Source organism: Schistocerca piceifrons, chromosome 10 (assembly GCF_021461385.2).
Source record: "Schistocerca piceifrons isolate TAMUIC-IGC-003096 chromosome 10, iqSchPice1.1, whole genome shotgun sequence".
Classification (NCBI taxonomy): domain Eukaryota; kingdom Metazoa; phylum Arthropoda; class Insecta; order Orthoptera; family Acrididae; genus Schistocerca; species Schistocerca piceifrons.
The window spans coordinates 79,522,480-79,534,636 of NC_060147.1; the positions used below are offsets into that span (position 1 = coordinate 79,522,480).

Below are 12,157 nucleotides of genomic sequence, written 5' to 3' on the forward strand. Positions count from 1 at the left end.
ACGAGACAGCTGTGCAGTTTGTTGCAAGTGGTTGATTAACTCATCAAGTTTTTTATGGCTATGTCCACCGTTTGGCGCTCGTGGAAAGTGTAGACGACACTCAATTTGTCTCCACGTGTTTGTCAGTATCTCTTCCGCCACTGCCGCTACAGCTTCTCGCATTCATGCCCCTATAGTCTGCACGTCATGAACTGGTCATCTCAATACGTTATCCTTAACGTAGCCGCACAAAAAAAAATTCAAGATGGATCTTGTCTGGTGAATGGGGCGACCATACTGTTGAACAGTGTCTAACGATTCGCGTGTCCGGAAAGGTTTCATCCAAGTACTGGAAAACAAATAACCCCAGTGTGACTTTGCACCGTGTTGATGAAAGACTGCCCATTCCTGCAACTGAGGCGGTAAAGTACAAGCAGAAGTGTACTCATAAATACTTCTTTACTCCAGCTACTATTTGAAATAAAACGACACAGGCACGCGTGTAGATTGTAAGCTTTCTACGTAATTTATCTATAAATATAACAGTGACTATTTTCTTTCAAGAACTTTCTCCTCGTGCAACGCGTCCTTAAGATATCCTATTCAACTGCTGAGCAAGATTGACGGTTGCTTGGCCCTGTACTGTGCCTCTGAACAATGTCGTTAAGAAAAAACAAAACAACAAAAAAACTCGAATCTTAGTGAAACGCTGAATTTGGAGTAGTGAAAATGAATCTAATTAAATTCGAAAGGAAACTAATTGTGTTCCCACTGAAAACTATTTAACTGAAATTCAATACCGAATTAAGTTATGAAAGTTACGCAGCATGAACGTCCATATCTGACTTTAAATATCCACAAAATAAAATACTGTTGAACTCGGAAAAAATTTGCTGTTTAAGATTGCCTTCACTGTTCACTATAAATTAATCTGCTTATTAGCACGACACCCGAAAGTTCTAACTACGTGCTGTTTGCTCACAAGAATGCAAAGTGAGATCTGCCCTGAAAGAAATGTAACTTTTGCTCAGCATGGTATTTTGTTTCTAATGTACGACTTTCTCGAAAGCAAACTGAAATCAGCAAATGCAGCAGCTGATAAAAAATAATCTCCTCACTAATAAATTTTCTTTGCTTGTCAGCAACAATCTATGGCTGCGCGTGGCGTAAGGTGCAATCCACACACGACAGAACGTTAATGAACTACCTATTGACTTCTGTCTCGGGTTCTTCGGTCGACGTTCGTCTGATGATTTTACTGACGTCAGTAAAATCATCAGACGAACGACGCCCGAAAAACCCGAGAGAGAGGTCAATACGCAGTTTGTCAGCCGACCGCTGTGGTCGAGAGGTTCTAGGGGCTTCAGTCCGGAACCACGCGGATGCTACGGTCGCAGGTTCGAATCCTGCCTCGGACATGGATGTGTGTGATGTTCTTAGGTTAGTTAGGTTTAAGTAGTTCTAAGTCCAGGGGACTGATGACCTCAGATGTTAAGTCCCATAGTGCTCAGAGCTATTTGCGGTTTGTCAACAACTGGCCACGAAAGTCTTAACAATTTTGTAGAACGTTAATACTTTACTAACAATGGTGGAGGACAGCTTTTTAAAGAAAAGACTTCTTGAAAAATTTAATTCTCGTTATTATTAAAAAAAAAAAGAAAGAAAAAGAAAATTAACTGGGGTATGGCAACATTGGCGGGCAGGCCCCATCCGGGGAAGTTTGGCGGCCATGTGCAAGACTTATACCAGTCGACGCCACATTGAGCGACTTGTGCGCCAATGATGAGGATGAAATGATGATGAGGACAACACAACACCCAGTCACCGAGCGGGGAAAATATCCAACCCGGCCGGGAATCGAACCCGGGCCCGTTTGCATGTTAGGCGAGCACGTTACAACCCAGTAAAGCAGGCGGAAATTCTCAAAAGAGACTGTACAGCATAGGAACACTAACAAGTCACTCATTATAAAAATTACAGACCTTTAAAGCAATTGCGTTATTTGTGGCATAATAAAAACAAAGAGATTAAATTAACACTAGTCATGAATATTATTATTTACCTAAGGGACAAAGACTTCCTTCAGTTAATAGGTCTGACAAACGAACATTTCATTGCTGGGCATGCATTGGTTAGATTTTAGTATTCAACAAACATGTTATGAAGTTGCTGAGAAAGCAGAGAAATTTGCACAGTCGTTTTAAATGTAGTCACTGCCCCGCTGACAAACAGAAATTAAGCGAAATGAAAGCAGCTGTCAGAAGGATTCTTTTAACGAATTTGAAAGGAATATTTTAACTGCAGATTCTAAAAATAACCCCAAAGAATTTTGGCCGTACATAAAATCTATGAACGCTATAAATAATTCAATACCTTCATTGTTGACAGTACGGGTAATGTAACTGACGATGATAAACAGAAGGCCGAAATACTAAACCTAGCTTTAAAGAAATTCGTTTACGTAGAGAAATGCAGCACCATTCCCCCTTTTAATTATCGAACAAACGCAAGGATGGCTGACATGGTATTTAGTGTATCTGGGATTGTAAAACAGTTAAGATCCTTAGACGCGAGGAAGGCATCTGGCCCAGACGGTATCCCCGTAAGATTATATGTTGACTGTGCTACAAATATAGCACATTCTTATCCATCATCTATAAGAGATCATTCGAACAGTGGAACGTTCCACGGGACTGGAAGAAGGCGCAGGTCATAGCAATTTACAAAAAGTGTAGGAAATCGGATGCACATAATTACCGACATCGATTTGTTGTAGAATCATGGAACATATTTGGTATTCAGACATAATGGACCTTTTTAGACCGAGAGGCTCTTCTGCAGAAACCAGCACGGTTTTAGGAAACAGCGGTCATGCGAGACACAGCTGGCCCTCTATGTCCAAGATATACAACAGGCTCTAGATACCGGCTCCGAGGTTCATGCCATATTTCTCGACTTTCGAAAGGCGTTCGACTCAGTTCCACACTGTCGCTTGCTCCAAAAAGTGCGTGCTTACGGTCTATCCGATGACATATGCGGTTAGATAGAGAGTTTTCTGACAGGGAACAGTATGTCGCCCTGAACGGGTAACTTCAACAGAAACAAGAGTAACTTCAGGTGTGCCCCAGGGCAGCGTAATGGGTCCTCTGCTTTTTACGATTTACATAAACTATCTGGTTGATGGTATTAACAGCGTCATTAGACTGTTTGCCAATGATGCTGTAGCCTACAGGAAAGTAGTATCACACGAAAGTTGTGAACAAATCAATGAGGATTTGCAGAAAATAAATGCGTGGTGTAATGCCTGGCAGTTATCTCTCAAGATTAGTAACTATAACCTCCTGCGTACAACAAGGCGAAAATCCCCATTAATATACGAGTACAAAATAAATGCCCAGTCTTTGGAAGCGGCAACGTCCGTCAAGTATCTGGATGTGACTGTTCGAAGTGATCTCAAACGGAATGATCAGATTACACAAGTAGCGAGTAAGGCGACCTCTAGATTGCGGATTATTGGTAGAATCCTGAAGCGATGCAGTCCTTCAGCAAAGGAAATGCTTACAATACGTTAGTTCGTCCAGTGTTAGAGTATTGTTCGTCCAAAGAAGAGCGGCAAGATTCGTGACTGTGGTACATTTAGCCACCGCGAGAGCGTTACAAATCTCATAGATTTGTGGGACACACTTGCAGATAGACGGCGCACTGAACAGAAGGGGCTGCTCACTAAATTCCGAAATCCGATCTTCACCGAGGATGTAGAGCATATACTATTACGACCAACTTTCACATCGCGCAATGATCACCATTCAAAGACAAGGGCAATTAGAGCTCTTACTGAGGCGTTTAGACAGTCGTTTTCCCTCACGCGATCCGCGCGTCGAACAGAGGGGGGGGGATATGACTTCGGCGCGAATTGTGCCCTCCGCCACACACCGCTTGGTGACTAGCGGAGTATATATGTAATGTAGATTCTTCCAAAAATCTTTTCCACCTATACAGTCAAGAAAATACCTTTACTAAGAAATTTGCATCTCCATAATAAAGTATTCCAGATAATTTCTCCCAGATTCACAAATATAAGATGTCCTTCTCAAAAACTCAACTGCTTGCTACTGTGCCTATAATAAGAATGCCCCAACGCTGCATAACGCTGCTTAGCTGATTGTCAACCAAGCGCACCACAGATTACAGTGAAAACAGAGTAAAGGATCTCATCCACTATTTCTCCAGAGCGCTCATGCATCTGCGTTCCAGCAGAGTAAAGGTGAAATATTAGCAATGGCAGAAAACACATGAATACGTCACACACACACGCACACACACACACAAACACACACACACACACACACACTCACACACTCACTGGTCATATCGGACTCGAGAGTCCATTACCGCAGCAACGTATTTTCGCCACCTGTCCCTGTCTTGGGCTATTTCCTTCCATTCACCTTCAATACCTAGGCTTTTCAATCAGCCTTCACATTGTCCTCCCATCTACGCCTCGGTCTCCCCACAGGACGTTCTCCCTCTAGGTGCCCTACCAGTACTTGCGCGCTGCCCTGCTCTCATCCAATCGAGCTACGTGTCCCGCCCATCGCAGCCTACGTGATGTAATAATACTGGTTATGTCAGGTCTTGAATAGAGTTCGTGAACCTCTTCGTTATGCAGTTTTCGCCAATCTTCGCTAATGTCATCCCTTTTTGCTCCGAAAATTTTCCTCAAAATTTTGTTTTCAAATACTCGAAACGGCTTTTCATTTTGCACATTGAGAGACCATGTCTCACACCCATACAGTATAACTGGTAGAATAATAGTTTTGTGTATTCTAATCTTTAAATTCCTAGACAATACACGTGATGAAAGTAATCTCTTCAGTGAGAAGTAGCACGCATTTCCCGAACGTAATCATTCTTCGGATTCAATCTCATTTCTCGAAGTGATGTCCACGCCTAGATACTTAAATGTGTTCACTTTTTCAAACTGCCTGTCTCCAACTCTTAACATTTCCTGAGCTACTACTGTTGACATTCTAGTAGTAACCAGGTATTTAGTTTTGTCTTCTCTTATCCTTAGACCTACATCTCTACTAGCCTAGATTAACGCATTCGCATTTGCTGTTACAGATTCTTTCCTATCGCTAATGATGTTTGGATCATATGCATACCCTTAATATCTTAATATTTCCATTTAACTCCACACCCTCTGAATTATCGGCTGCCATTCGTACAATATATATTATAGGACTAAATTAAAAAGTAGCGGAGACAGGGCATCTCCCTGCTTAACTCCGTTATTTATTTCAAATTCTTCTGACTCCAATTTCCCCACGCTTACTCCACCTTTTGTGTTTATGTATATGAATAAACAATTCCGAAGACGGCAAGAGCTGACAAGTGCGAGAATTATCGCACAATCAGCTTAACAGCTCATGCATCGAAGCTGCTTACAAGAATAATATACAGATTAATGGAAAAGAAAATTGAGAATGCGCTAGGTGACGATCAGTTTGGCTTTAGGAAAAGCAAAGGGACGAGAGAGGCAATTCTGACGTTACGGCTAATAATGGAAGCAAGGCTAAAGAAAAATCAAGACACTTTCATAGGATTTTTCGTCCTGGAAAAAGCGTTCGACTATATAAAATGGTGCAAGCTGTTCGAGATTCTGAAAAAAGTAGGGGTAAGCTATAGGGAGAGACGGGTCATATACAATATGTACAACAACCAAGAGAGAATAATAAGAGTGGACGATCAAGAACGAAGTGCTCGTATTAAGAAGGGTGTAAGACAAGGCTGTAGCCTTTCGCCCCTACACTTCAATCTGTACATCGAGGAAGCAATGATGGAAATAAAAGAAGGGTTCAAGAGTGGAATTAAAATACAAGGTGAAAGGATATCAATGATACGATTCGCTAATGACATTGCTATCCTGAGTGAAAGTGAAGAAGAATTAAATGATCTGCTGAACGGAATGAACAGTCTAATGAGTACACAGTATGGTTTGAGAGTAAATCGGAGAAAGACGAAGGTAATGAGAAGTAGTAGAAATGAGAACAGCGAGAAACTTAACATCGGGATTGATGGTCACGAAGTCAATGAAGTTAAGGAATTCTGCTACCTAGGCGGTAAAATAACCAAAGACGGACGGAGCAAGGAGGACATCAAAAGCAGACTCGCAATGGCAAAAAAGGCATTTCTGGCCAAGAGAAGTCTACTAATATCAAATACTGGCCATAATTTGAGGAAGGAATTTCTGAGGATGTACGTCTGGAGTACAGCATTGTATGGTAGTGAAACATGGACTGTGGGAAAGCCGGGACAGAAGAGAATCGAAGCATTTGAGATGTGGTGCTATAGACGAATGTTGAAAATTAGGTGGACTGATAAGGTGAGGAATGAGGAGGTTCTACGCAGAATCGAAGAGGAAAGGAATATGTGGGAAACACTGATAAGGAGAAGGGACAGGATGATAGGACATCTGCTAAGACATGAGGGAATGACTTCCATGGTACTAGAGGGAGCTGTAGAGGGAAAAAACTGTAGAGGAAGACAGAGATTGGAATACGCCAAGCAAATAATTGAGGACGTAGGTTGCAAGTGCTACTCTGAGACGAAGAGGTTAGCACAGGAAAGGAATTCGTGGCGGGCCGCATCAAACCAGTCAGTAGACTGATGACAAAAAAAAAAAAAAAAAAAAGAATACGTCACAGCGTAAAAACCTTTACAGGTTAAGCTACCATTTGCAACTAACCACATTGCTGTATCTAACACACTTTTGTAATCAGCGAAAGACTGTGTTCATCCTGTAATGTAAATAGAGCTGATCCATCAAGAATCGAAAGTGGTAAAATGGATTAAAGGAAAATACAAATAGATCTTAAAATTCCCACTCACTACAAAAATGTCCTTCGCTGGGGTTCCTGTGTTTCCATTCTCTGGGATGAGAATTTGGACAAAATCACTGGATTTGTTTTTTATTCCAGTCTTTGATCACAATATCAGTTCTTTTGACGACGACCGGTTTCAGTCCGTAATGATCATCCTCGGATCTTTTGTACATCACGTCCTAAAGTGATAAGGCTATAATGGCATGGTCAAAACATATAAATATAGTCAGCACAGTATTGTCACATAAATATAAAATAAATTGTAGAATAGGCTACATCGTCCACACAGTCACTATTGCAACTCAGTAATGACTGTGTGGACGTTGTGGCCTGTTCTACACCTTATTTTAGATCTATGTGACAATGCTGTGATGACTATATTTATGTGGTTCAAATGGCTCTGAGCACTATGGGACTTAACGTCTGAGGTCATCAGTCCCCTAGAACTTAGAACCACTTAAACCTAACTAACCTAAGGACATCGCACACATCAATGCCCGAGGCAGGATTCGAACCTGCGACCATAGCGGTCGCACGATTCCAGACTGTAGCGCCTAGAACCGCTCGGCCACTCCGGCCGGCTATATTTATATCTTTTGACGATGAAATTACGGCCTTATCACTTTAGGACATGGTGTAAAAAATATCTGAGGATGGTCATTACGGACTGAAACTGGTCATCGTCAAAAGAATTGATATTGTGGTCAAAGACTGGAATAAAAAAAAACTTTTGAGAGTATTCGATTACTGTTCATACACGCGACTATGTCGCAGCTGGTATCCCTGGATTTTATGTGTATGTGATTTTTCTTTCTTTTTTAAGGCAGAAGCGATAGGTTCTCATTTTATACCACAGAGTCCGGTTGGAGGAGCAACTTTTTTGTAATGCGACTGACTCGCAGGAATGAACTGCCGTCCCTGGCGTCGTCTCTGCCCCCCTCGTGACTCAGCAAGCAACCCCCATGCGGGATAAATTCGCAGCCCTGCAGCCGCCGCCGTCGCCGCCGACACTGCCAGGTCCCGTCCGGCGCCCACATTCCGCCCCCTGTCGGCGGCCAAACAACAGCCTGCTGCTGCCCTGTGGGAGGGGCGCCGCCGGACGCCGTATATTGGCTGCCGCCGGCGCTGCCTTCTCTTTTTTTCCGCCTCCGCCCCCCGCACCCCGCTCCCATTCCCGGAACGCGAGGCACGCCGCCTCCGGCCTCCCAGATTCCGCACCCCCAGGATTCCAGCCGGACAGTGTCCAGGGCAGGGAATGCGAGGCCCGAGCATTCCGACAGCTCCACACTGCTATCCAGTTCTCTCCAGCTTGTTTGGATGGAGTGGCGGCTCCAGCAGAGGCCAGCGGACGCTCTGGCACGCACTCTATTGTCTGGCCGACAAAGTCTGCTCTCAGGAGGAATATGATAGCTTCTGTAGGTTCCAGTAAGAGCCGAGAGCATTAATCAAATACATATTTTTGTTGCAGTAAAAAATTTAAAGGAAGCGCGGTTGAAGGGGCTATTCCTCTCTGCGAATAATAATTATTCGTTAATAATCTTTTTTCCAGCACAATCACGTGTAGTGTCAACGAGATATTACTAGTTCCTGCCATGACTGGCCATCTTCTGACTATAGGAATGAAGCAGTACTTCACTCCCAGTGACTTTCCTTGCTTATGATTTTCTTTTTCTTTAGTACTATTTGGTCATCCACAGTCAGCCATCCATATACTTAGTATGGACTGAAGATGGCTCCTCAGGGTTGAAATCGGTAAATTCTTCGAACTGCGTTTGTGCTGGAAACAAATCCATTGCCTGAACAAAAAAAAAAAAAAAAAAAAAAAAAAGGAATTGCGATGGTATCTGATATTATTTCAGTAATTACAGTATCGCGTCAAATATATAAAGATGGTTCAAATGGCTCTGAGCACTATGGGACTTAACTTCTGAGGTCATCAGTCGCCTAGAGCTTAGAACTAATTAAACCTAACTAACCTAAGGACATCACACACATCCATGCCTGAGACAGGATTCGAACCTGCGACCGTAACAGTCGCGCGGTTCCAGACTGAAGCGCCTAGAACCGCTCGTCCACCGCGGCCGGCAATATATGAAGGACTTGGGAGTGTGAGCTCAATTGTCAATATGACCATACAGTTTCTTTAGCCTGATACTGTTGGGAATGGCATCCAACGTATGAGCTGATCCGCCTCGAGTTCGAAGAGGACAGTTCTAGGGCCTGGCCACGGAAGTAAAGCCGTCGGCACACGGACCGTGCTATGGAACGTCAACGTTGAGCGTGCTAAGTTCAACGTGCTGAAGAACGCTCAGAAATGATGCGACTTGTGCATACGGTACGTGGGCCCCAACGTGGGATATGCCATCACAGCGCACTCCAGCGGCAGTTGCGGGATGTTTCTAGTTCGTAAATCACACTGTTTACTCCACAGGCGCGCGGAAAATTCCTACGCTTAGCTCTATTAAAATGCACATTTCCTTCATCGTCCACGAAAAGGAAAGTACCATGTCCAATCAATAAGGACACAGGCTTATAAAAGTTCCATTACAAACAGTGCGGTACAAATTTTGAATACTTCTCCGCATAAGATAAACATTACTTCATCATTCCCACATTTTAGTGAAACCCCAAGGTCAGTCTTACTTGATCACTGTTCCTAGACAGTAGCAGAATCTTTGCAACTTGTGAATTACGAAGCGTAAAAGAAAAAGGAGCAAAATATCTTTACACAAGTAGCACAAGCTATCCTGTAGATTAAGCCGAAGGAATAGTCACCCCTCTGAAAACGGTGAACTTATATTTACATAACATCATATACTTACATTAAACTAGTAATAAAGTATCAGAACCTAATAAAAACGCTAATGTTACGAAAAAAACTTGGAAGTGTAGAGACGCGAACCACCGCCGTAACAAACAACACAATACGAATTACTGACGATACACATCACGCTAAACCAACAACACACTGCTTCTTTCAAATCTTAGCATGTTACAACTTCCTGAAACCCTTAATCGTAGATATGTTACCAACTGAAATTTAATTATAACATGTTGTACCAAGAACAATGCGTTTTGGGTGGATGTTCAGTGTGTCGCTGCCTTCAAATAGCATACTCTCATATACGCAAGTTACAATAATTATTTTGCCCCGTATACGGTGTTTCTTATTATTTTATTGGAACGAATCTCATAGTTAACAACGGGTTTTCCAGTGATTCTCTATTTGCTGGTGCTTATAAACGGCATATATACGTATAGGCTTGAAATAAGCCTCACAACTCTGTACTGAAGGGAGACGGCGTGCGTGTGACGCAGGTGGCGTTGTGCTATCTGATTGGTCAACGCTCAGACGCACTCTCAGAATATCTGACGTCAGAAACTTGGCACGCTCAACGCTCAACGATCGGATGCACGGTCCGTGTGCCGACGGCTTAACCAAGCTCCACGCAGACAGGACTTAAAAACACGGGTCGTCTGCGGACTTGCATTGTCCTGTTGAAATTTGGCACCACTGTCGAATGAGAGCTGACACCTGAAGAAGGAAAGAGGAACGAAGATTGGGTTTCAAATGGTTCAAATGGCTCTGAGCACTATGCGACTTAACTTCTGAGGTCATCAGTCGCCTAGAGCTTAGAACTAATTAAACTAACGTAAGGACATCACACACATCCATGCCCGAAGCAGGATTCGAACCTGCGACCGTAGCGGTCGCTCGGCTCCAGACTGTAGCGCCTAGAACCGCACGGCCACTCCGGCCGGCGATTGGGTTTAATGTCCCGTCTACATCGAGGTCATTAGAGACGGAGTACATGCTAGGATTGTGTCAGGGATGGGGAAGGAAATCGACCATACCAAGGAACCATCCTGGCATTTGCCTGGAGCGATTTAGGGAAATCACGAAAAACCTAAATCTGACTGGCCGGACGTGGGTTTGAACCTTCGCCCTCCCGAATGTGAGTCCAGTGTGTTTTACACTGTGCCACCTCGCTCGAAATACCTGAGGACGCAAGATGAGTCTGGCGTACCGTTGTGCTGTCAGTGTTTTCCCAATCATTACCAGCTGTGATAAGTCACATCCAATGGCTCCCACACCATCAATCGAGGAATAACACCGCAGTGCCTTTCCGAAACAAAGACTGGGACCTCTCCCAAGGTCGTAGCTGACGACAGTGATTCCAGGTAGTGCAGAACCGCGATTCATCACTGAACACAATGCGACGCCAGTCATCAGACGTCCATGCTTCCCAGCCACGCACCACTTCAGAGCAACCAGTTGTGGTATGGCGGCCGGCAGACGTGGCCGTGCGGTTATAGGCGCTACAGTCTGGAGCCGCGTGACCGCTACGGTCGCAGGTTCGAATCCTGCCTCGGGCATGGATGTGTGTGATGTCCTTACGTTAGTTAGGTTTAAGTAGTTCTAAGTTCTAGGGGACTGATGACGACAGCAGTTAAGTCACATAGTGCTCAGAGCCATTTGACCCATTTGGTATGGTGTTAACAGCAGCTTACATATGGGATCGTTATTTCCTACTCTAGGTGGTGCTAGTCTCAGACCAATGGTCTGGGATGACACAGTGTTACAGGGGGTCCGTTACTGCGTCTCGGATGGCAGACGCTGAAGTGAAGGGGTTAGATGAACTAGCACAATATGGTGGTAGTGTGTCGTAATGGTCAGGCGACGACTATGCCCGCTCTCACCTTCCCAGACGGGCAACATCGTGTCACGGTCACATTCAAATGCCCCACAAACCTAACCGGTTTGGTGCAGAATCGTTTCGACATATTCTCAATCTAAATATATTAAACTTTCTTGAGGCTGAAGAGCTTACGTCCACGGATCAGCACGATGTAGAAAGCATCACTTGTGCGAAACTCAGTTTGGCCTTTTCACACATGAGACACTGAGAACTATGGATGGGCAACAGGCAGATTCCTTATTTCTACATTTACGGAAAGCATTTGACACGGTGCACCATTGCAGGCTGTTAACGAAGTTCACAGAGACGTGAGTGGCTCGAAGACTTTTTAAGTAATAGATCCCAGTACGTTGGAGTGTTCATCTGAGGCAAGGGCATCGTCAGTAGTGCCCCAGGGAAGTGTTCCCTATATAGATAAATGATTTGGTGGACAGGGTGCGCCGTTGTTCGCTGATGATGCTGTGGTGTATGGTAAGCTGTCGAAGTTGATTGATAGTTGGAAGATACGACTTAGGCAAAATTTCTAGGTGGTGTGATGAATGACAGCTAGCTCTGAAGAGGAAAAATCTAAGTTAACGCGGGTGAGTAGTAAGA

General features: G+C 43.9%; 1 protein-coding gene across 1 annotated transcript in view; it reads left to right on the forward strand.

Moving 5' to 3' along the window:
- Positions 1-7,825: 7,825 nt before the first annotated feature.
- Positions 7,826-12,157, forward strand: part of LOC124718708 (homeobox protein Hox-C4-like) — an 84,423-nt gene continuing 80,091 nt past the window's right edge. Inside the window, exon 1 of the mRNA XM_047244329.1 lies at positions 7,826-8,288. Within this exon, the coding sequence (XP_047100285.1) occupies positions 7,826-8,288 (463 nt within the window). The remainder of the gene's footprint in view (positions 8,289-12,157) is intronic.